General features: G+C 33.9%; 4 protein-coding genes and 1 pseudogene across 4 annotated transcripts; 1 reads left to right on the top strand and 4 right to left on the bottom strand.

The window, feature by feature from the left end:
* Window positions 1-6: 6 nt before the first annotated feature.
* On the bottom strand, window positions 7-4,399 carry LOC123891970 (annotated as a pseudogene).
* Window positions 4,400-5,417: 1,018 nt separating this feature from the next.
* LOC123891620 lies at window positions 5,418-9,019 on the bottom strand. Its single transcript, XM_045941528.1, has 14 exons — window positions 8,985-9,019; window positions 8,854-8,877; window positions 8,149-8,344; window positions 7,788-8,055; window positions 7,598-7,688; window positions 7,369-7,496; window positions 7,196-7,286; window positions 6,944-7,103; window positions 6,696-6,853; window positions 6,488-6,608; window positions 6,212-6,382; window positions 6,085-6,126; window positions 5,912-5,989; window positions 5,418-5,823 (listed from the first exon to the last, which is right to left on the bottom strand). The coding sequence occupies exons 3-14, from the start codon at window positions 8,332-8,334 to the stop codon at window positions 5,638-5,640; spliced, it is 1,680 nt and encodes a 559-aa protein (XP_045797484.1). The 5' UTR covers window positions 8,335-8,344; window positions 8,854-8,877; window positions 8,985-9,019; the 3' UTR covers window positions 5,418-5,637.
* A 455-nt stretch (window positions 9,020-9,474) lies between these two features.
* LOC123888729 (protein STABILIZED1-like) lies at window positions 9,475-14,053 on the top strand. The gene is made up of 3 exons (XM_045937874.1): window positions 9,475-12,731; window positions 13,799-13,904; window positions 13,998-14,053. Exon 1 carries the CDS (start codon window positions 9,553-9,555, stop codon window positions 12,670-12,672), a length of 3,120 nt encoding a protein of 1,039 aa, XP_045793830.1. The 5' UTR covers window positions 9,475-9,552; the 3' UTR covers window positions 12,673-12,731; window positions 13,799-13,904; window positions 13,998-14,053.
* Window positions 14,054-15,954: 1,901 nt separating this feature from the next.
* LOC123888730 (myb family transcription factor PHL7-like) lies at window positions 15,955-18,882 on the bottom strand. The gene is made up of 5 exons (XM_045937875.1): window positions 17,959-18,882; window positions 17,575-17,614; window positions 17,415-17,472; window positions 17,273-17,342; window positions 15,955-16,487 (listed from the first exon to the last, which is right to left on the bottom strand). The coding sequence occupies exons 1-5, from the start codon at window positions 18,115-18,117 to the stop codon at window positions 16,170-16,172; spliced, it is 645 nt and encodes a 214-aa protein (XP_045793831.1). The 5' UTR covers window positions 18,118-18,882; the 3' UTR covers window positions 15,955-16,169.
* Window positions 18,883-20,875: 1,993 nt separating this feature from the next.
* Window positions 20,876-24,003, bottom strand: LOC123892620 (PHD finger protein ALFIN-LIKE 2-like). Its single transcript, XM_045942460.1, has 5 exons — window positions 23,727-24,003; window positions 23,594-23,626; window positions 23,137-23,359; window positions 21,405-21,528; window positions 20,876-21,318 (listed from the first exon to the last, which is right to left on the bottom strand). The coding sequence occupies exons 1-5, from the start codon at window positions 23,815-23,817 to the stop codon at window positions 21,064-21,066; spliced, it is 726 nt and encodes a 241-aa protein (XP_045798416.1). The 5' UTR covers window positions 23,818-24,003; the 3' UTR covers window positions 20,876-21,063.
* Window positions 24,004-25,249: the final 1,246 nt, after the last annotated feature.

The following is a 25,249-nucleotide window of genomic DNA, read 5'->3' on the forward strand; positions in this document are numbered from 1 at the left end:
TTTTTTTTCTAATTCACTTGATCCGCATTGCAATCTCATGTTTTTTGTGAGGGTCAATACTTGACAGTGATGCCATATCTTTGAAGCATTAATTGTTGCGTGGACAATATCTGATCTACTACCTCGAGGAATAACAGGAAGTATTTGCCTAAAATCTCCTCCGAAAACAACAACCTTTCCACCAAAAATTTGTTTTGAGTTTCCATCTTTAGACATGATGTCTTTCATTGTTGTATCCAATGCTTCAAAGCAAAATCGATGTGCCATTGGAGCTTCATCCCATATAATCAATTTTGTTTGTTGAAGTAATTCAGCATGATCATCGCCATATTCTATATTGCATGTTGCGTTGTCTTCACATGGTACAGGAATTTTCAATTTTGAGTGAGCAGTTCTACCACCGGGTAATAGTAATGATGCAATTCCACTTGAAGCTACGGCAAGGACAATTTGGAACTTTGCTCTTAATGCACTTGCTAATGTGTTCCACATAAAAGTTTTTCCGGTGCCTCCATATCCATGAAGGAAAAAAACTCCTCCCTTTTGATCATTGACAGCTTTCATTATCTTATCAAAAATAAGCCTCTGCTCATCTATTCAAAAGAAAATGTAATTAAAATACAAAATAATACATAATTAAAATGATGTATTGATGCCTCAGTATTTAACTTGAATTATAGTAGTTTGATTATTGAACCTGTTAAAAGTTTGAACAAAGAATTAAATTCTTCAGCCTGAGCATGAACATCATAATGGTGCTCATCATATATCAGTCTATTGCCTAAATCAGCGGTGACATAATCCTTAGGAAAAGGCATACACTTAAAATCTGATAGACTTCTTCGATTCTTTTCTAACATCTTTTGGATTTCAAGAAGAGTCAAGTTTTCTATTTGTTCTTGACTAAGTTGCAAATCTGATAAGAAAAATTTAATTGATGTACAGTAGGTGTCAAGTATAAAATATGTAGTAACACATGTTATTTAAATGAAATGATATAAATTATTTACCAGGATTATTTGCTATTCTTCGTTGCCTATAGAGTATATCATCCGACAACCATTGAACAGAACTTCTCCAAACATGTGCCGGACGATCCATTGTGGCAGATAATAACATTGTCACAAATAAGAACCTTAACACAGTACCTGTTCCCCAATCTTTGGCTTCCTTGATTGCACCAATAAATTCTTTATCATCTCATAAGAATCCCATTGCAAAGCAAGCCTCTCTAAAAGTAATCAATTGTACTCCAGCTACCTTTTTAATGTCTTCATAACACAATGGTCCCTTCAAGACTGTCAGCATCATTCTTAAATAATACAATTCTCCGGTACATGGTGGAACCCAAATTAATCTACCAATAGTATATCCTCTCTTTCTTGGAGTCCAACACCTTTTTTTCTTGACATAAACAAATTTGGAAACAAAATCTCCATATGTCAATTTTCTTGCTTCTGCAAATGTAGAATTTGCTTCAAACCATGCTGTGAACATGGATTCAGTGACACTTGGTTTTTCAAGTACATGTTCTACCTGTTGTTGATCAGTAAAATAAACAGAATTTTCTCCAATAAGATGAAAAAACATGCGTTCAACAGCCGGCCTTCTGCCATGAATTGAAAAACCAAAAATTCTCCAACATGCTTCGCTTGGAGAAATATACCTACAATCAATGTATTGTTTGATCTCATCAATGTCGTTCGTTTGTTGAACACCATTGTTTCGAACAACGGTTGCTGAGATTCGATCATAACCTTTATGAATATATTTAAAAAGGTATTTGATCGAATTTCTCTGGTTGCACCATTCCATGTTGATATGAGCTTGGAACTTCAACAATAATTTTGGATTATAGGGAACAACAGATCTGTTGTCTAAAGTTATTCCACTTTTCACAATGGTATGTCCATTTTTTCTTCTCCTATAAACCGGGAAACCTTCACTATCAACAACTGTCTCCTGCTTCCATTTTTTTGGAAAAAACTTGCTACATTTATTATTTTTTATGCATGGACATGCTATTTTTGGACCACATGGACCATGCATCATGTGTTTCTTTACCAACTGATACAATTCTTTCTGTGATTCAGGATTTGGGATTTCGGCTGAGATAATTGAGTCGATGTCTTCAGGTGTTGGATATTTGCTAGAAGGATGCAAGAAAATTAGAATGTGTGCATGTGGTAAGCCTCTTTTTTGAAATTCAATTGTGTACAAATCTACATAAAAGAACATCATATTAAAATTGGCAGAAAAAGTGTGTATATAACATATTTATAATTGATAACTACTTGATATAAATTGATGAAACTTACAAGCAACCACTTTGCCCAATATGTGTTTTCGTGTTAGATCGTTCATAAGTGAATCAAATTTCATCTTAAAAACTCTTGAAATGATGTCAGGTCGGTCTTGAGGTTTCAAATTGTTTTTTGAAAGCTCTCTTTGAATTTCAGGCCAGCTTGGATTGCAGGTAAATGTTATAAAGATATCTGGAAATCCAATTTTACTTGATATAGCCATGCCATCATAATACAGTTGATCAAGATATCTTCTGCTGCCAACAAATGATGACGGAAGAACAACTCGTTTGCCTCTTTTTTGTTGAGCCTGGCCATCGTTGTTTACAATGTTATCATTCAACCGATGGTATTTGCCAACTCTCAATTTAGATTGATTTTTTCTCAACCAATTCAACCTTTCTGCTTCCATCATAGTGAATCCATCTACCAAGAACTGTTGCAATAATCTTCGGCTACAAAGCAACGTTTGAGCATCCGATTTTCTGCTCTGAATTCGATATGATAGCCAAGCTTTGATTGTCAAGCGGTTTCTTTTGTTGACAATGGTTTCATCTTTATACTTGAGCAAAATTCCATCCCTATAACCATCTTCTCCAAAGGGAAAAATGAGTGGATATTGGTAACTTAAATAAGCAGGATGAAACTCGTCAATCCTTTGAAGCGTTCCACCTCTTTTATGCAAAATTATATCCCTCTTTTCAGCAGTATCAACATCACCAACAATCAACGCTGCAACCTCGGACACAGTTGGTTGATTATAAATTCTACCATCAGTTGTTCTTTCTGAAATGAGTTTTAACTTGAAATCCTGAACGTTTCCATCTTTCAACAAATCTCGTGCCATGCGAAAACTTTTAACATGAACATTGTGTTCATCTAACATGTTAGTCAGGTTACGAACAATATGTCTATGAATGGATTTGTTGTTCCTGTCAGATTGATAAATATTTAAAATGACATAAGGTTGTTGACCACTCAACATTTTGTTTGTATTAAAATTTGATTAAATTATGAATGTATATCAATTTACCTGAAACATTGTAATCTATTATCAATTTCATTTTCAGTATCGTATATATAAAGTTGTGCATATTTAGGAGTATCACCAATTTCTGGTAACATTGTACCAATTCTATGGCAAGTTTGTCCTTGTATTCTCAAATTTGGTGGACCTATACCACCATTTTTACAGCCTTCAATTTCCATACCTGGAGATGTGAATGAGAACATGGCATTGTATACTCTAGTATACTGTTGGAAGTGTTTACTTTCAGAAGATGCTGATCCAAATAATAATTGTTGAAGAATTTGTGGGGCCTCTCTCAGATGAGGTAATTCTACTTTACCGTTACCACAACATGTCATAAATTTTGGCATGGTTGTGTGTTTTGCTTTACCTTTTCTTTCTTGGTACCACATAAATGAACCACATTCTTCACACTCACAAAGTGCATCTCCAAGATCATCATATCCTACAAAAAAGTAAGCTTCCATTAGGGTATCCTAGGAACAATAGAAACAATGGGAATTGTTAAACGATTACCTTGGAAAGAAGGATTTCCTGTGATAGTGTAAGACATGTTGCGAGAAAAACGGTTTTGTTGTTCGATTTCAGGTTCAGATTCAGAACTTGAAGTTTCATCCAAGTCAATTTCGACTTCGGAGTCGGTGTCTGAATCAGAAATATCTTGTTGGTTATGAATCGAATAATTACTGTTTGAATGAACATTACCATTAGATGTTGAAGGCTGATCATGTAATGCTGCTGTAAATTTGGTTAACAAATTTTTTCCAGAATTTCTTGTAAATGGTAAATTGGGAACTGGATGTTGTTTTTTTTTTAGATAAGAAGTTGGTTGTGTATTGGGTGTTGGTTGAGTATTGGGTGTTGTTTGATTTTTATGTATGTTTGTAACATCATTAAGAGGTGTGGACAAATTGACTGGTGATTTACTATTTGATGTAGAGGAAGTACCGGAGTAATGAAGAGATCTTTTAACTGACCGAGTGAAATTAGTTTTGGTTCCTGTGGATCTTCTTCGTTTTAGTCTTGCCAATCCAGCATTAGCTTTTTCGATTGTGTTATAGTCCATGGAAGGTATTATGTAAGAAAGGAGGTAAAGGTAATGTGTTCAAAGAAAAGTAAACATTGATTAGCAAATATGTATGTGAGTTAGGATTTGAAATTTACTTTGATAAGAGCAATTTGAATTTGAAAAGTACAACGTTGTTTCCCTCTATTTTTTTGAACAAAATTCAAATGTCAATGTTAGTTGATTAGGAAATTTCAATGTCAGTTAGTATTTAATTAACATTGAAAAGAGGAATTTGAAATACAAAAGTATAATTATTTTTCCCTCTATTCTACTAAAAGAAATCATCTCCCAATGTTATTTGTGATAGTTACATATAATAATATTATAAGATGGGGAATTAGTTGCACTCTAAGTAATAGTTGGTCTTGTTTGGTTTATCAACATAGAAAGAAGAAGTAATGAGTAGCTTTGTCTAGTGATTTGACATAACTGTTCATATAGTTGTACTAATAGCTTTGGTGCATGTGATAATTGATCTTGCCAAGAAGATTGATTTGATATAGGCAATATAATATATAAGATTAATAAAACTGACATGTTGCATAAAAGAAATAAATAAATAAAAATTTTGTTTCAACTTTTTTATAATAATTTTTATTAATTGTAAGTTTGTAAGTAATTTATAGTGTAGTTTGAGCTTGTACATAAGCTTATGCATGTATGTATGTAAGTATGTATGCATGACATGTATGTATGTAATTTATGCCACACAAAGTTATGGTAGTATTTAAATTGAATTATATGTATGTATGTATTAAAAGAATTTCAACTATATTTGTGTGGGAAATTTTTTTGTCGTAGCATGAAAGAAAGTTTGTGCTATGAAAAGTTTGATGTACATATTCTTATCATTTGGTATCAAAGAAAGCTTGTCAAATAAATTTTTATTGTAGGATTATAGTTAATTTTGTACTAATATTGTGTATGAACAAATACGGATCATATTGAAATCTTTATACGACATAAATATGTGATAAACACAGAGTTATAAAAAACTTAAATAAACTTCAGGAAGTTTTTGATCAACATTCATCAACATAGTACATGATTCATTAATTTACATAATCTGGCGGGTTAGATTGAAAGGTAGTAGTAGGAAATCAAAGTAGATGCCCAAAAAAGAACACATTGAGGACGATTGTTCGGAACGAATTCCGTCAAATAGTACTTAGATTAACAAAACATGTCTCAAAAGATATTGCAAAAGTAATTTTTTTATTAACAATGCACTTTGATCAGGGGTTTTTTTCACGCTTGATGTTTTTCTTCAACTGCTTCAAGGTTGTTTTTGAGGATGAACTTTTTGTCGGAGCCAATGCATCAGCAAGATCTTGCGGAACAGATTGATTGGTTGCAGTTCTTTTGGCTGGTGTGAGTGGAATATGATCAGGATCATATTCAGAAGAATCAGATAGATTTACCTGCAAATATAACATAGGTAATAAGAACAACATATCTAGTAAAATCTATGAACATGTTACAAATAACACATAGGTTTCGCGTGTTTACTGTTGGAAAAACAAAGTCTTCATCTTTGTCACTTTTTTGATCTTCAATCATTTGATCAGGTGCACTTACCTCCTCAAGCTGATTACATATATCAAAGAGTTAAATGATTAACATAAAATCATTAAGTCAACATTTATAAATTAATATAACAAAAAATAAGTTTCATTCTTAACCTCGATATTTTCAGATGAAGCAATAGCCAATTTAGAAGTTCCCTACAAATATAATGAATTATTGTAAGAAATTTATATTTTGATATGACCCAATTATTAAGCAAAATTACATTTGAAAACAATGTACCTCATTTTTTGGAAAATGATCAAGAACTTCCTGAATAATTGTTTGATCCGCCTTAGCTCCTTGCACACTATAGTTACCCCAAGGTAGTTGCAACTTGATTTTGCACGCAAGAGTCTTTTTCATGAAATTGTCAAGCTGAACCGGATACACCAAAGGGTTTGTAATGCCACCCTTGCATAAGAATAAACAACGAAATTGTGAATATATACTAAAATAACAAACAATATACATTATTTTAAATAAGAGCATTAAATTGCTGACAATAAACAAAAGTACCTCCACCATCATGGTGTGTAATTCTGCAGCAGTGTGTCCAATAAGCTCATTGCACTCGCGATCCCAAAACACCAAAGTTGTCTTAACACCTTCATATTCCGCCTCAACGTCAATTTTGTACCTATATTTTGCATACATTGCCAAAAGATGTTAAAATTATTGAATTTAGATGTAATAATCGTAAGAGATAATTGATATAAATACAGACCTAAGATTGATGACATAAGTGTCATGGTCTTTCTCACATTTTAGAGGTAGAGTATCCCCCTTAGCTGATCTAAGGCATTGTCCGCACAATTTGTAGTACCAACCAAATTTTGTAGGTAAGATTTTGTTTGTCGTAACAACAGTAACACATGACGCCGGCTACACAAACGTAGTTGCCATCAAATTGAATTGTTGATTTGATATAAAATTGAATAGACAACCTTATTCTAGTAATTCAGTTATAAATACCTCAGGAAGGGCCAAAATTTGAGGAAGTGGCAGAATGAGTGCATTGTTGAGAAATTTATCACCAGATGATTGTTGAGTCATCGGAGATGACTGCGTTAACATTTGAGACTGGCAACTGAGCTGCTGACTCTGATTACCACAGCTTTCTTCAGCACTTAAACTGTTATAATGCAAATTAATTAGTAAATAAGGAAACATAAAAATTTTGAAATAACCCAGCAATTTCGCAATTGGTAATATAAAATAGTAAACCTTTCTTTAAAAGCTATAATTTCTGGAATATCATCATTGATGAACAATTGCGTCCCATTCCAAACATTAGAGATACCAAGTTCAAATTGATCTGGAAAATATTGAAAATTTTAGTTCTACTTGTGATGAAAATGACTTAATAATTCATGACATGAAATAAGTAAAACTAAAACCAGTAGCTTCTTTGATCCTAGCATTGTGAATAAGTACAATGGTTGGTCCCCAATCAGTCCTTTCGTTGTTGTATTTAGCAAACTGTGTTGCAAAGTCTTCCCACAAAGTACAGTTCAAGATATTTCCACTGTATTTCCAAAAATAAATAATTTTGAAAACTTTATATGTATTAAACACATACACAAACCAATAAATCTACAAAGTAAAAAAAGAAGAAAAAAAACATACGCAAGATCTTTGAGCTTAAAATTAACTTGAAGTTTTCTCCCACCAGGCAGAAGCTGAGTATACCCAAGTTCATGAAAGGCTCCAATAACATCTAATAAAAAAATCAATTATTGCCACTCATTAATAATATTTAGAAAAATAAAATTAATTTAATAGTACAAAATTGAATGTCATAGATAATAATACAAACCTATCAAAAGATCTGAACGAACGATTCCATTTTTTATATCAGCAAAATCCTTGAACTTGAACCCAGGTTTTGGAATTTTATGTTCATTAACATCTTCAATAAAACTACCTCCAGTCCAAATCAATTTGAATTTATGTTCACATGCTTTAACAGAAAGATTATTTTTCTCCACATCAAAGTTCTGAATGGTGCATGTCATGTTAACATGGAATTGAGTTTTGCACTTCTCATGCAAATCAGTAGGAACAGTCATTTGAATTTCATCACCCTGAAATAATTTAAGGAAATATTAACTAAAAATATATTAGCACCTCTTGTTATAAGGTTCTAAATAAATAAATATTTGCCAAAATGATATTACCAGGTCATCACATAGAACCATCTCAGTGTGGTGTTTGGTGGATTTTGCATGACGAACTATCCACAAATCCTTCACTCTGACAGCAACTCTCCATAGTGATTTGCTATTGTCAATGTCCCTTATTTTCTCAAAAGGCCTTTGTAGGACAATCATTTTGTTCTTCATTTTTTCCTGTTTTTTTTCCATTGTCACAGTTCTAACATGACAACATAAAACATCAAATATACACACACAAATATAAGTGGTTAAACAACTTGAAAAGTTTAAACAAAAAAACAGCTACAATCATTCAGATCTATCAATAAATGACAACATCATTAAACAAAAAACAAATAAACAAATAAACTAAAGAAAATAACTCAGATCTTTTCATAAATATACACCAACATGACGAAATACTTTTTAAAAAAGTTAGTTGGTTTTTTATAAAGCATGCATGGTTTTAGATTCAACTTTTACGACAACAACATGGTCTAATATATTAAGTATTAAAAGTTTGTTCTTTTTTTTTAAGAGAATCCATGGTATTAGATCTAACATTTGAAGCAAGTGTAGATGAAAAAATTATTACTCATTTAAATAGGTTGCATGTATTTAGATCTAAAAGTAATACAACAACAGTTCAAAAAAATAGGAAAACCCACACTAAAAATGCAAAGAAACCAGCTTTTGATGGATAAATAATACATATTTAACAAAATTTACCTCAAATCCAGTATATAATATCACCTACATAAACACAAAATATTTGAACAGTACCGTAATCAGTTAGACAAATATTTATAAGAACATCAACAACCGAAAGGAAACAACATGAAATTGGTGTATATTCATACCTGGGATGAGAGGAAGACTGACCAAAGATTGAAGAAGAGGAGGAAGGGAAAGAAGGGAGGAAGGGGAAGAAGAAAGAGTGAATATGATAAATGAGGAGGGAGGGAAAGATAGTGAAAAGATTTGGTTGAAGTAAAAGTGATGTGATGTTGTTAAGTGTTGTTGCTATCGAGGAAGAATATACACTGTTGACAAAAGTTTTTCCCTCTTTTTGAAAGCAATATCACGGTTACATGTGTATAGAATAGAAGAGCAAATTAACAAAATTGGAAGAAGGACAAAATGGTAAAGTGTTGACACATGGCAGCAAGATAAGGCATCAGGGCAGAATTGTCTTTTACACAGCATCTTCTTTTCTAATTTTAGTATTTGATTGAGTAACTATAACACATTCTTGGGCTTTCAAAATTTGCAGTTTGGGCCGTAACCCAAAAAAACCCCAAGCCCATTTTGTTTTCAACGAAATAAAAAGCGAGGAAATTGTAAAAAAATAAAATAATCAGATTCTTTCATAATCGTTTTTAATTTGTTACGAAACCTAGATTGCTGAATTCACACTAATCAAGAACCATGGTGTTCATCGTTCCACCCACCGGAAAAATTCTATCCCTCGACATAAACCCTAGCACCACCACTCTTCATAATCTGAAGCACCAAATCGAACAATTTCACGGTATACCAATTTCACAGCAACGATTATTCCTTTCACAGAGTCTTCGATTACTCGGCGATAACGATTCTCTTCTAATCTCAAATCTCGGCGTTGGAAATTACTCAACCCTAACCCTACACGTTCCCTTCTATGGCGGTACTCAACCTCCCGCCGTTCCCAAACCGCCTCGATTCGATTTTCTCAATTCAAAACCGCCTGCTAATTACGTCGCCGGACTTGGTCGTGGTGCCACCGGGTTTACCACGAGGTCTGATATTGGTCCTGCTCGTGCTGCTCCTGATTTGCCGGATAGATCCGCTGCGGCTGCCGGTGCTGCTCCTGGTGTTGGAAGGGGGAGAGGTAAAGGTGGGGAGGATGCTGCTGAGGAAGATGATGAAGGAGAGGATAAGGGATATGATGAGAATCAGAAATTTGATGAGTTTGAAGGTAATGATGTTGGTTTATTTGCTTCTGCTGAATATGATGAGGATGATAGAGAAGCTGATGCTGTTTGGGAAGGGATTGATAAGAGAATGGATTCGAGAAGGAAGGATCGTAGAGAAGCTAGGTTGAAGCAAGAGATTGAGAAGTATAGAGCTTCGAATCCGAAAATTACTGAACAATTTGCTGATTTGAAGAGGAAGTTGTATACTTTATCTACTGATGATTGGCAGAGTTTAGAGAAGTTTGAGAGTGGTGGTTATTCTTCGAAGAATAAGAAGAAGAGGTTTGAGAGTTTTGTTCCTGTTCCTGATACACTTCTTGAGAAAGCAAGGCAAGAGCAAGAGCATGTTACGGCGTTGGATCCTAAGAGTAGGGCCGCTTCGGCAAATGGTACCGAGACTCCATGGTCACAAACACCTGTTACTGATTTAACTGCTGTTGGTGAGGGTAGAGGTACTGTTTTGTCATTGAAATTGGATAGGTTGTCTGATTCGGTTTCCGGTATGACTAATGTTGATCCAAAGGGGTATCTCACTGTTCTTAATAGTATGAAAATTACTAGTGATGCTGAGATTTCTGATTTTAAGAAGGCTAGGTTGTTGCTCAAGAGTGTTACTCAAACGAATCCGAAACATCCTCCCGGTTGGATTGCTGCTGCGAGGTTGGAGGAGTTGGCTGGTAAGCTTCCGGTGGCTAGGCAATTGATACAGAAAGGGTGTGAAGAATGTCCCAAGAATGAAGATGTGTGGCTTGAGGCTTGTAGGCTGGCGAATCCCGATGAAGCGAAAGCTGTGATAGCTCGGGGTGTTAAATCGATTCCCACTTCTGTTAAGTTGTGGATGCAGGCTTCAAAATTGGAAAGCGATGATATGAACCGGAGTAGGGTGTTGAGGAAAGGGCTTGAGCACATTCCTGATTCGGTTAGATTGTGGAAGGCTGTTGTGGAGCTTGCAAATGAAGAAGATGCTAGACTTTTGCTTCACAGAGCTGTGGAATGTTGTCCTTTGCATGTGGAATTGTGGCTTGCGCTTGCTAGGTTGGAAACTTATGACAATGCTAAGAAGGTTCTCAATAGGGCAAGAGAGAGGCTGCCCAAGGAGCCGGCTATATGGATAACAGCTGCCAAGTTGGAAGAAGCTAATGGGAACATATCCATGATTGGCAAGATTATTGAGAGGGGTATAAGGGCTTTGCAGAGAGAAGGTGTGGTGATTGATAGAGAAGCTTGGATGAAGGAAGCAGAGGCTGCAGAACGGGCTGGTTCGGTTGCAACTTGCCAAGCAATAATCCACAATACAATTGGAATTGGAGTTGAAGAAGAAGATAGGAAGAGGACATGGGTAGCTGATGCGGAGGAATGCAAGAAAAGAGGTTCTATTGAGACTGCTAGAGCTATATATGCTCATGCCTTGACTGTCTTCTTAACTAAGAAGAGCATATGGCTCAAAGCAGCACAGCTTGAGAGGAGTCATGGTACTAGGGAATCTCTTGATGCATTACTTCGTAAAGCAGTTACTTACAGACCTCAGGCTGAAGTTCTTTGGCTTATGGGTGCCAAGGAGAAGTGGCTTGCTGGAGACGTGCCTGCAGCTCGTGCTATTCTCCAAGAAGCTTACGCTGCCATTCCCAATTCGGAGGAAATATGGCTTGCGGCTTTTAAACTAGAGTTTGAAAATCACGAGCCCGAAAGAGCTAGAATGTTGTTGGCTAAAGCGAGGGAGAGAGGAGGTACAGAGAGAGTCTGGATGAAATCTGCTATCGTCGAGAGAGAACTAGGAAACATTGAAGAGGAAAGGAAACTGTTAAATGAAGGATTGAAGCAATTCCCTTCATTTGATAAATTGTGGTTGATGCTTGGCCAACTTGAGGAACGGCTTGCTAAGCAGCAGGATCAGCCTGAGAAGCAGCATGCTCACAAGATGGAAGCTAAGAAGGTATATGATTCAGGACTGAAACCCTGTCCTAATTCTGTACCCCTTTGGCTCTCTCTTGCTAATCTTGAAGAGGAGATGAGTGGGTTGAGTAAAGTTCGTGCAATTCTCATAATGGCTCGAAAGAGGAATCCTCAAAATCCTGAACTCTGGCTAGCAGCTGTTAGAGCAGAATTAAAGCATGGAGAGAAGAAAGAAGCTGATAGTTTGATGGCAAAAGCATTGCAGGAGTGTCCCAACAGTGGCATTCTATGGGCGGCTTCCATTGAGATGGCTCCTCGTCCCCAGCGTAGAAGCAAGAGTATGGATGCCCTAAAGAAATGTGACCATGATCCCCATGTTATAGCTGCCGTTGCCAAATTATTCTGGATTGACAGGAAGGTGGACAAAGCCAGGAGTTGGTTGAATAGGGCTGTGACACTTGCTCCTGACATAGGTGATTTTTGGGCTTTGTGCTACAAATTTGAATTACAGCATGGAACTGAGGAGAACCAGAAAGATGTATTGAAGAGATGTGTTGCTGCTGAACCAAAACATGGGGAGAAATGGCAAGTGGTCTCAAAGGCAATAGAGAACTCTCACCAATCAACAGAATCCATCTTGAAGAAAGTGGTGATTGCACTAGGGAAGGAGGAGAAGGCAGCTGAGGATAGTAAACATTGATTTACCAGAAATGTCGCTTCTTTCTGTCAAAAAAATGGATTGTAGCATCTTTACCATTGGTTAGTTTTGAAATTTGATTTTATCTGGATTATGAATAATTCTATTGTTATATACTTATATTTCATGTAAACTACTCTATAATTTAGAGTTATAAAGGAACTTGTAATCAAAACTCAGCCTTCACTTTAGTTTTCCAACTAGAGACCTATTTTATAAATATGCAGTGTTCCGCAAATGTTTTGAATTCTTTGTTGCTTGAACACAAAATGGTGCTGTATATTTTCCAATTAGGTGTTTTTTCGAATTGTTTCTGTTTTTCATAATAGTTGTCCTGTATTTTTGCCTACAGTTGTATGTGCTCTGAATCAAATTTGCTGTTTACGGAAAATACTTTTGTATAAGGTTTAATAGCTGTTCTCCACGAGGATTAATATCTTTTTGTTGATATGCGGTGTCTGGATTATTTTAACGTTTTCCAAGATACCTTCATAAGGATTTATAACTGTTTCTGATTGATTATATTTTTTTTTGGTTTTATTCATGCTTCATGTTAGTACTAGTTTTGCATGCTTAATGCCAAGTTTTACAATTTTGCAAATATATCTGTATGCATGTCTTTCTTTAAAAAGAGAAGTTAATGCTTGATGTAGTACAATGGTATCTCAAAAATTCAGCAATTGACGGAGGACTTTTGCAGCATAAGTGTATTCTCTGCAAGTACACATTATATTTAACCTTTCATTCCCTTCTTGTGAGTCGTGAATTATGTTCCTAGCAGCTGCTGGAGTCTGAGCTGACTCCAATTTCTGTATGTTAGCATTTGTCATAGGGGATCTAAGTTGGGCGACTATGCATTCAGGCTATACTATATAATAGTTTTATGATGCTGATTCTGTTCTAAAAATGGGATGTTGTTGTTTACCCTGGGTCAATTTTTTACTTGAATGCTATATTCCTGCTGTAAATTGCTAATTATACTCGAGTTTCCATCCAACTATTGGCAGGGCTGCTGCAAAGGCATGCTCTGTGAATTTTTGAATGAATCTTCTTTATTCTATTTTGGACTTTTGTTATTCAGTTTTCTTATTTTGCAATCATTGCTATTGTTTTCATTGTTCCATATCAGGTAGCTCAAGAACATGATATGGGACCAAAGGATTCTGCTTATATTTGTGGATATACCAATCATCATAGGCTGCTAGAGTTGAGCTTGGCAAGTTTAAAATAGATTGGTAGGGTCTGACTTGCATGTACTCCTTAAATTTAATAGTCTACTTTGAAAATATCTTCTTACCTATTATCATATTTCTTCTTTTGACGGAAAGGCGGACAGTATTCTATCCATACTGATTTAACTTTGACTCGGCTGTTTAGAAAGGTATATTCTATTTTGCTATAATCTTTTTTCTTCTAAAACATTTGCGGTACAATGCTCTTACATAGTCAGAAATTAAGGATATATAGTTATGCTTACATATTACAATATTCACTCTTTTCTTGACTAATAATTTCTTTTTTGACAGAAATATTTACTCTTTTCTCTGTATAGTTGAATTTTATTTGCACTGTGTTTTGTATTAACATCCAAATGGGCAATATACCTTGACACACACAGGATAGTCTTGTACTGTTGTATTCTCTTTCTTTTATGATTAACAGGAGTGCTGTAGCAAGAAATTATAGATGGTTGGTCTCATGTTTCAAATTCTGTGTATGAGCCGTTCCCTGCCCTGTGAGCTGCCTGACTTGAATAAATGCATTAGGAATTCTTTGAACCCCTAATAATTTTGAAGAAATTTATTAATATTTAGAAATATATTAATGCTCTTCGGGCCTTGATAGTGACTGGTTTTGATAATCCATGTTTATTTGTGCCCGGTGCCTTTTTCATAACCATGCATCATTAGTCTTACCAATGAGGCACTGAATATCAGATGAAAGATTGTCTCTAGCATAGCAGTGACTGCCTACCTTTGTAATCTAAAGGGGTAGAGTTCGAATCCCACCGAAAAATGTATGACCTAGTGTCTCTCCCCTCCTCTGATATAAGTAATATGATACACCCTTTGAAAAATAAAAATGATGCAGCATAGCTCATGTAAAGTAACCTTGTAGCCTTTATCTCTTTTTTTTTTTTATTTTTTTTTATGAAAGCCTTTATCTCACATTTTACTAATACTAAAAGTTGCGTTTCAAACTATCCATAAGTAGAGCTTCACAATAGTAGAGGATTCACATTTTTTACTTAAAGGTTTAAGTTTTAAGTAAGAGATCATCTACCTTCTAAGTAAGATAAGGTATACTTATGTTTACAAACAGTTCTAGCTAGATCAATTGATTCATTGTGTAACTCCTTCAGAGCTGTTCATCATAGTTTGGACTTATGAGAATTCATTATATCTAAACCTTGTCATCACTATTGTGACTTATCATCAAGACAAATATTCGATTCAATCCTCATATTCAGAACTTGTGGAGCAACATCATAATCATCCCAAGCAACCTAAGCTTTCTTTCCTTTCTTAAGTTTGTTGTCCGATTTCTCCTTTTTGAGGAAAACTGTTAGTTTTGATATGTCTTGGTTTGCTTTCTTCTTTTTGAGAAAGACTGTTCAATTTTCATGTCAGGTTTGCTGCATTCATAAATCATAGCATCCAGGAGTTTGTTTTTGTTTTTATAGGCATATACATCAGTTGATGTATCACTTTCTTTGATTTATTATTCATTAGCTTTAATGTATTTTCTTCCTGTTCTTCCATCTTTCTAAATCTTCTAGGGTTTAAAAAAAAAAAAAAATCTTCTAAGGTTCAGGTGTTCTCTTGAAAATCATCAGTCTGAGTCTTAACTTTAATTTCTAGGTGATTGTCAAAAAAACTTTAATTTCCAGGTTTTTTTTGGCAGAAGAAACAAATTATACAATACTTTTTTTTACTTTTTTTTTATAGTTCCTATCAACTTCTTCACTCAATTCTGTCTAGGGAGCTCCAAGTCGTGCTCTTGAAATTCCACAAATAAACTTCTATATTCACAGGTCTAAGATCCCTTAATTTAGTAATCATTTTAATCTTGGATTGCCATTTGTTGGTTCAAACACCTCAGAATAACAACTCCTCTAGCATTTGAAATCCGAGTTAAAAATCCTCAAGTGAGGTGTCTGTTAACAGAAGTGTAAATGCAATACACTAAATAAACATCTTCACATGACATACATAGATTTCCAACAATACTCTATAATCTGAATAACTTTCTTGCATGCAATCAACTAAGTACTATCAAATCAAATTATACACATATGATGTGTGATTCTGTTGAACCTTTTATTTTCATCCAACAATATATACAGAACATTGTTCATTTCTAGGCCCTCAAACATATAAATCTCCATATGAAAATGCTTTGAAGGACCAAAAAAAGATCAAGCAAACATTGTATATAAGATGGACATCATCATAAACTTTTTTATTAGGCAAACATTTATTCTAATTATACAAAACCTATTATAATAAGAAACTAGGCACCAAAGGTGATTGGCATGTTGCTTCAGCTAGCTGAATCCAAGAAAGGTTATTCCAGGTTTGGTTGCAGAATTCTGAGACATCATCATCTATGATCTTTAGCTTTTTGGCTGCTTGATGTTCTTCCTCAGATTGTGTTTTTAAGGATTCAGATTCCTCAGAAAGAGAGGGCAGATGTGTAGCTTTGCCAACAAAAGGCTTGAAAGCTTTTCTTGTAATTGTTCTGCTTTGATTACTTTGTCCAATTCTGTCTAGGTACTTTCCTTGTGCTTCAATTTTCAGCTTCAAGATTTTTTGAACCTTCCAACCAAATAATACAAAATTTTCACTACATAAATTATATCATTCTTGACCAAAATATTCTAAATCTTTCATCCTAGCATATTTTTGTTGTAATTCCCTACAAAACTTTCTACCATTCTTAACCAAAAAGTTATAAAAACTATGTTTATAGTAAATATAGCAGACAAATTTGGATTACGAGGCACAGATTCTAATATTTTTAGTTTTTCCTTTAAAAAACAAAATTTTTTAATTGTATTTTTGCTTTCTATTTTATCACACTCACGAAAATAGTCTTTTCTTTTTAAAATTGAATTATTTGGTCTCTCAATACTATCTTATTTGCTGCAATTATGGTACCATCTAATTTTTTGACTCTTAAATGGTGATTTTTGGCCCCCGAAAATGGTGATTGTTATCCTAATTGTAAATTTGAAGAAGAAAAAAACATTTTTAAGGTTGAAAATCACCATTTTTTAGGCTAAAAAACACTAATCCTTAGGTAAAAATATATATGTTCGAACCAAAATTACCACAAATGTGATAATTTAAGATTAAAAAAAATGATTTTAAAATATAGAGACTATTTTCGTGATTGAAATAAAATATGGAGCCAAAAGTTCAATTAAACCAATAAAAAATCATGAGACTGCTAGAGACAAAAACTGATATTGTCAACTAACCGTTAAAATTTGTTTGTGAAGACTTACTAAAAAGAAAATTGGATAAATCATACTTGCGTTTAATTGGAAATTGTTTGTGAAGACTTACTAAAAAGACTTACTATAAACATTGTAAAATACCTCAACTCTGTCATCCATGCGTTTTTGCACCTCTGCTTGCATTTGAAGGATTTCCTTTAGCTGAAGAGCACTGTTCATTTGCAAAATATAATTATTGTATAAGTTGATTGTAAAAGAGAGATGAAAATTGTTGTTGACTTACGATATAGAACAGAAATTTGGCAGTATATCTGATATGCTTTTCTTCTCAGTCTTTCCTCCTTCATAGATGATGATCAAGGAACAAGTTATAATTTCAATTGAATTTGGTATTATCATTATTTTATAGATAAGTACCATTAGTTGCTAAGTCAAATACTTACTTGTAGTGGACTCTGGAATCAATTTGGAGATCCTGTATTTCTGAGCACAACCAATATGAGTCATCAATTAGAACTTGTATTTCAATTTTTAAGGGAATTGTTTGGTTTTACCAATTACTTCTTTCGTCCTAAAATAAGTCACACAATTTGACTATGTATACTATTCGATCATATTCTTTTATTAATATATAAATATAAATGTTAAGATATTTGATAAAATAATGAAGTATATATCATATACTATTCATTTTACACTCCTCACATATTTCGAAATGGAAATCACCATCATCATCATCATATAATTAAAATAAAAAGAGAGGTCAAAATAGAGAGATAAAAAGTGCATTAAAGCCAAATAAAAATATGTGGTGACTAGAGAAGAACCTGCAAGTGGCTTTTGACGTGATAAATACTCAACTCTGAAATCCCCATAGCCGTCATTACCTTCAATATGCCCTTTGGTGTTGCCCCTGACAAAGTACAAACCACACCATATTGGTTCCAATGATTATTCAAAGGGAACATAACATTCATATAATCCATCAACTAAGGATATGCCCAATATAATTTTCAATAGTAAGTGAGGTATAAAACAAGTTTTAACTTTTAATACATATGAGGTATTTTTGCTTATAAAATTTAATGAGAAAAGAATTGGTTTTTGGTAGGCCTAGAGTTAGGACTTTAGTAGTCTTGTTTTTGGTCGATCCTGCCTCAACTTCTCAATGTAAATAAACTTTTATGAGGAGTGCAGGCAACACAAATTGATATAGAGTAGCAAGGTGTCCTCTTGGACCTTCCGGCTTGATAATGGAGGTATGTTTTTGATTAAGGTCAATTATTCTCATTTATTATCAAAAATTTCCTCTTCTTCTCTATCAACAAGGCTTGGTGGAATTTTGTTGAAAGCATGAGATAATTGGGATCCGTCAAAAGTAATGGTAACATGGCAACTCCTTCGTTCAAGAATCCGAACGAGGGGGAATTTTTCTTCTAGAGGTGTAATTCTTCATGGTGGTTTGCTCTCTTGCACTTTTGTGTGGAAGGTATAGAGTCCAAAAATCATATATTTTTTTGGTGTCCTTTTGCTCAATCCATTTGGTGGAAGGTATACCATTGGTTTGGTATTTGTGAGGTGTTGCCGGAGAATGTTCAAGCTCACTTTGAAAATTTTCTAACCACAGTTAAAAGAGGAAAGAAGGGCCATAAGGGGATTTTTTTTTTGTTTGACACTCCGTTATATGGGCGTTTTTTGGTTGTAATACTATTTTGGTTTTGGTTGTCTGGTTCGAGTACAAATATGTATTCTTCTTTATAGGGATGAGTCGAGTACCTTTTATACTTTTATTTTGATGTTTTTTTACTATTAATAAAATCTTATCGTTTTGTTGTTTCAAAAAAAAAAAAAAGCAAAGATAATCATTTTGTAAATAAAAAAAAGGGAAATGAAATTTTAAATACTAAGTTTTACAAAATCAAATTATAAGTTGAAGGTTTGGGTAATCTTAAAAAAGAAGATTTTGTTTGTCCGATGAAAATTTTACAACTTATATTTTTAGTTGCATTTTAAACTATATTATTCGATGTCAGAATACGAGCCATCGAATCTTATTCAACGGCCAAGATCTTTTGACTCTTAACTGCATTGCATGATTCGGTTAATTACAAGGGAAAAGTTCATAATTTTTTTCAATTCATGTGTCAAATACTCATCAGTATGAGATCTTGTTGCAAACATCTTTACCATAAAACCAATTTTAGTACCTTTTGTTAGTATGATGGATCATTTGGCATTTTTTCTTTGAAACAAATGATTTAAAAACCAAACTAGACGTTAAACCTACAAGACATCATATCATAGTTCACCGTTTAAAATATTTGAATTGAGACAAAACCACAATCAAACTGTTCACAATTCATCTGGTTGAACCATCCAATTTAATTCGATTTTTAAAACATTGCTTTAAACGAAAGAAACTTCGCACAATAAAAATAACAAATTCTATAAATTGCACTACCCTTGTTATCTTATCAGATATTTTCTCTCCGGGCCCCCCATGTATCTTTTATACCCCCAATATTCCAATTTTGCCCTTGATAAAAACTTCGGTTCGCAGAAATCGAAGTTTTTTCTAGTTCAAATTCAAGGAAATTTCGGTTAACAGAAACCGAATTTTGTTTTCAAGACAAAAAAAATTCGATTCGTAGAAACCGAAATTTTTATTGAAGGGCAAAAAAGTAAAATCCAGAGGGTGAAAAAGAATCATGGGGGGCCTAAAGAGAAAATATCATCTTATCATGCTAGTATTGTTAGAACATAGTGATGCAAAAACTTACTATCAGGGCCCCCAAGCCTATTTACAGCCTCCGCAAAGAGATCATGGAGTTGTTGTGTCCATCTTAAGCGTTCTTTGTGTGTGGCAGAGCTATCAGAGCGAGTGGAACCCATAACTCAACTCTTTGGGGAGAGGCCCAATTCATTGGTGTACTAAGGTGAAAGATTATAGTAAAAGGAATGTAAAACAAGACAAAATTAGTTGTCAAAAGACATAGAATTAACCAATGTGGCGATTTTCACTAAGGTATATTGGCTTCATTAGATTCTATGTTTTGTCTTTAGTTGTCGGAACAAATTATGTAGTATACTCTTGCTCAGAAACTTAACATGTTTTTCCATAAAAATAACAATTTAACTTGTCTTTTGCTTGGCGAGAATGTCTATGATTTTGTCAGTGTCATTAATTAGTCAATCAAATATATGATTATGAATGATGGAGAAAGAATTGGATTAACACCTTTTGAAAAGAAAAGATATTCAACTCGACTTTCATAGTTTATTTATTTGTATTAACCACTAGTTCTCATGAAAGGAGACCCGAGTTCTCCGGAATAATTTGTGTAGGAGAAATCGAACTTTCACGGTTTATGTATATAGGGATATGACGTACATTTTGTAATAATGAGAGTAAATCAGATTTAGACAACTCAATCGCCAAAGACAAAGAAATGCAAAAAGTATAATAGGCAAAACCATTTAAAAAAAGGGTTTAAAGACAATGACTTGAAAACTTTATGGAGTCGTTTGATGCATCTAGCTAATCCTAGATAGTAGGATAAGGTTTGTCGCCGCTCTTAGATTTCCCTGTAAACAAAGAATAACAATAGTTTTGAGTGAAGAAATCAACATCATTTGATCAAGTTTGGACTGTTCCTGAGTTTTCGAGTATGTTCAAATTCATTATCGAACGATTTGGCTAAACCTATTCCATATGGGTAACATAAATGAATCATACTTGCAATGTAGAGAAAGAAATAAATAAAACATGAATAAAACTTGTGAAAATTCAACAAATTTTCTCCTCCTACTAAAGTCAAACATAAAAGAGTATAACATGAACTTCTCTAAGTAATGTAATAACAATGTCAAAGTATTTTTCAGCCAGGAAACATCATTCAATTCTGACGTGTATTCCCAAATTGCCTTTGAAACTAAGGTCTGTTCCGCCTGATGCTGCATTGAGGGCACTTGTATTGCTTTATGCTCTCGGCCTTAGCAGGAGTGATCTTCACACATTTTCCGTGGTACCACCTCTCACATATATCGCAGCCAATCCAAAACTCGTCCGCGTTGTAATTTCCGCCACAGCTCCCACAAAGTGTTTCGCTGTGCTCGTCTTCCTCCTCCTCATAACCATCATCCGCAGCAAACTTTGGGTTGCTTTTGACTTGCCCATCATTGGATCTCTGCAAATAAAGGTAAAAACCTAAGCTGAATCGGCCAACAGAAGCAAAGAAACAGGTACATATGACCAGAGAAGGAAATCACTAACCTTGGTGCTTCCTCGGGATTTGCTTCCACTGTCTGCTGCTGGCTTGTTTTCCTTAACTGGTTTCCTATCCGACACAAGTTCGAAAACGGTGGGAAGATCGTTGATCAAACTAAACAATCGTTTCCTGCCATAACGAATCAGGGAAACCATCAATATAAGGAAGCATATGCCAAGTTGCAGCCGATATTGATAAAAAAAATGCTACAATAAACAGATTTGATGGACGGGTTGTATACTTGTATATAGAATCTCAATTGCAGTGATTCGTAAAATCAATCGAAGGTCGTTTACAAGATATGGGAATTTTCAAAATCTAAGATACAGGTATATTAATATAAATTTTTCAAAACTAATCATATATAAAGAATGTAAGAAAATAGAGTCAAATCATAACACAGAAATTGCATAAAATATTAAAAAAATTCAAATTAGCATAGCATATTATTATAACATAAATTTGAGATTGAACTGTTCAACACGACAGCAAAATATCTCATAATAAGAAATCATAACACAGAAATTTTTCAACAATCAACATCATAAAACCTAACCAAGACTTCGAATATCACACTTTAACAACTGAGGAATAAATTGGAGAGTGAATGTTTTGGCAGTTCAGGATCACCTCTAACAGAGTGGCATACGAGCAAATAATCGAGGCGGTGACTACAATCCACTTTATCGATTGGTAGGGCACATGGTTTCTCCATGCTCAAAGAGTCAGAGTTGCTGGTTAAGGTCAATGATCACTAACAATAGTTGAACAGGGAACACAAGAATGAAGATTGAGGCGTGAGAATGAGACACAGCTGTTCAGACGCAAGAACAGTGAGACGGAAAACCCAATTTTTTATTTTGACTAAATGATAGTATTGACTTATATATCAAAACATAGAAGGACCAACTTCAAAGTACCTACCAAGGGATAGCCATATGAATACCTATATGTACCAAAATTTGTTTTATATATTTTCTGAAAAAAAAATCATAGATTATGTTGTGGCAACAAAACCACAAATTAATATACTTAAACCACTATCGGACCGGCTGATGTTGCTCATAAGATAAGAATGTGTTGAGACAAATTTCGTTGCAACAAAGAAATGCATGTATAAACCTATCAAGTTTCACATATAAAAAAACCACAGAAATTTGAACAACCACCGCAAACTCCAATTGTAAACCATACTTTTGAACACTAAACAAAGTGCATAAGGATGTAATAGAGAGCCACAATGAATCCGCCATCCCTTATTGATAACACTTGTATAAGTTAAACGAGGCTATTGGAGCAGTTAACATGGTCACTCCAATCACTAATTCACACTTATTTGTTAATTTGTAGGACTCAGAACTCTGGTGAGGTTGCTCATAACATAAGAATGTGTTAAGACACGTTTTACTACAAAAACAATGAAGCAGAAACACTCCTCAGATTAGTCGTGTATGTGTCGGACACCGACACGACACCTACACTTATGATGACACTTGTCGGTGTCGAAGTGTCAGTGTCCGTGATTCATAGCTGCAAAACAAGGAATGTATGCATAAAACCTAAAAAGCATCACATATCAACAAAACACAGAAATTTGAACAACCAAATTTGAACAACCACCACAAACGCCAATAGTATATCTTAGTTTTTAACATTAACCAAAGTGCATAACAATGTACCACAATTAACTTCAATTACGACCATATACATGCATCTCCACCAAAGCATAGAATGTACCTTTCATTACGGTTAAGCCGAGCTCCAAGATAAAACGCCACCGAAAGCAACCACGAATCACTGTGCACAGCAACAAGAGAAAGCCAGTCCTTTCGATTCATGCCATCTCTAGCAAAATTGATTCCAAGAGCCGGCTCAGGAAGCTCCGGCGGAACTTCCTCAGCCGGCAGAGTTACTTCCCAGCTACCATTCCCATGTCCATAGAGGCACAAATTATCCTTATCTAAACAAACACAACACAATCTTCAAACTCAATTGAAGCACAAATAAACTAACAATCATAAAATCACATAAACTTAAATTGAATGTAGCCCTCTAAAATTACATAAATAAAAGCCATGCAGCATTCACAACATAACACATAATTAAAATATATTTAAAACAAAACAAAATTCTAACGTAAAACAAAAGACAAAACAAAAACAAAAACAAATTCAGATCCGCTAATACACTTTACCTGGATCACAAAGTCCGTAAAATTCATCAACATCTGAGAAAAAGGGCAAAAACAAAATACAAAAAGGTAAGAACTTTGAAATTAAAACACAAAAAAAGAAGACCCAGATAAAAATTTGAAGAGATAAGAGTACCATGAGTGAGAGCACGAACAACAGCGGTTCTACGAGCATCGTAATCTTTGAAGATCTCTTCAACGGTACGAGGGCTAGAAGCCATTTCCATAACCCAATTGAGATCTGAGAAAAAGGGATTTGGATTTGGGGGAAACTAGATGGAATTGAAAGGATAAAGAGGTGAAAACATGAGAATGGATCAAAAGGGTATAGAAGAGAAGAGAATGAAGAACGTAGTGTACTAGTAGTGTGTGGGAATTATAAGGTAACACTTCTCTATGGTTACCCAAATGTGTACTTGCTTATATCCAACGATTATTGTTTTAGCTAGGTTTACTAAATTATATTTTAAGATGTAATTTAGATTAGTTTAATTGTTTTGCACTGTCGGTGTAATTTTTTTTACACATACATTCAATGACGCATTGTCACATCATTTAATGAATGTGACACATCATGTGTTTTTAATTACCATACATGATATGTCGATATATTATTGAACGCATGTGCAAAATAACTTTATACCGACAGTACATATAAATTAAATTCAATTTAGATTATGTTTGGATTTGATTTATTTTAAGCTTACTATAAAATTAGCTCATGTAAATAAATTTTTATGTTATTCTCTACGGTAAAGAAAATTTGCTTTCTAGCTTGATTGAGTTTCAAATGTATTTGATTTATATTATTGGCTATATATATATATTAGAAATTCAATAAATCTAAAAAATTAACATTCTTTTATATTAAGGATTGGAGGTAGTAATTGATAAATTTTTGCTAATAAAAATTGTATCTTTATAAGTTGTTTTCTCATAAAATAATTTTTTTTAACGCAGTCATAAAATACCTTGGAAAAACTTATAATAATACTTTTATTTTTAATAAAAACTTATAATAATACATAAAAACTTGTTTATTTATATAAGATACTGTTTGACCCAGCTATTTTAGAAATAATAGCTTTTTAACTAAAAATTGTTTGGTAAATCTTACTTCTTTTTTTTATGAAAAAAAGTTAAAAGTTGTTTTTCTATATAATAGGGTTAAAAGATATGTTTAATAATATATTATAATTTTTGCTAAAATATAGAAGCTGTTTATTTTTTTACTATAACTTTTAAAAATTATTGTTTGGCCTAACTTCTTAGTTTTAAGAAAAAGAAAAAAAAAAGCTAGGTCAAATCAAAGGGACTTTAGTATATCGACGACTTACTGCGTGATCATTATTTGTATGCTAACCCATTTGATGCACACGCAGGATAGGGAGACATGATATGATAAAATTATCCTATCTTATTTCTATCATTTGTTTGGTGCACCAATTAAAAAAGATAAATTTAACCTATTACCAATCCTATCATATTGACTCTCTTTTATTATAATCCTTATTTTGGGCTGGGTTAGCAACCTGATATGATTGTGTTAACCTATCACATATTCGCGCTCAACTCCACAATTCTCTGCAATTCACTAAGCTCGATTCCTCTCTTCTCCTACCTGTCAGGCTGTCACCACTTCTTTCTTCTCTTTAGGTA

The sequence above is a fragment of the Trifolium pratense genome, linkage group LG6 (genome assembly GCF_020283565.1).
Source record: "Trifolium pratense cultivar HEN17-A07 linkage group LG6, ARS_RC_1.1, whole genome shotgun sequence".
NCBI lineage: Eukaryota > Viridiplantae > Streptophyta > Magnoliopsida > Fabales > Fabaceae > Trifolium > Trifolium pratense.

Bases quoted from the DNA above. Each gene is read 5' to 3' on its own strand.
- LOC123891620 (XM_045941528.1), bottom strand. From the start codon at position 8,334: ATGGAAAAAAAACAGGAAAAAATGAAGAACAAAATGATTGTCCTACAA. The intron at 7,104-7,195 runs GTTTACTATTTT...GCATTATAACAG, and splicing joins ATTATAGCTTTTAAAGAAAG to TTTAAGTGCTGAAGAAAGCT. The intron at 6,383-6,487 runs GTACTTTTGTTT...TTCTTATGCAAG, and splicing joins TACACACCATGATGGTGGAG to GGTGGCATTACAAACCCTTT.
- LOC123888730 (XM_045937875.1), bottom strand. From the start codon at position 18,117: ATGGATTATATGAATGTTATGTTCCCTTTGAATAATCATTGGAACCAA. The intron at 17,615-17,958 runs GTTCTTCTCTAG...GGTTGTGCTCAG, and splicing joins ACGTCAAAAGCCACTTGCAG to AAATACAGGATCTCCAAATT. The intron at 17,473-17,574 runs GTAAGTATTTGA...TCATCTATGAAG, and splicing joins GATTCCAGAGTCCACTACAA to GAGGAAAGACTGAGAAGAAA.
- LOC123892620 (XM_045942460.1), bottom strand. From the start codon at position 23,817: ATGGAAATGGCTTCTAGCCCTCGTACCGTTGAAGAGATCTTCAAAGAT. The intron at 23,627-23,726 runs GTACTCTTATCT...CCTTTTTCTCAG, and splicing joins TGTTCGTGCTCTCACTCATG to ATGTTGATGAATTTTACGGA. The intron at 21,529-23,136 runs GTACATTCTATG...TCGTTATGGCAG, and splicing joins CGGCTTAACCGTAATGAAAG to GAAACGATTGTTTAGTTTGA.
- LOC123888729 (XM_045937874.1), top strand. From the start codon at position 9,553: ATGGTGTTCATCGTTCCACCCACCGGAAAAATTCTATCCCTCGACATA.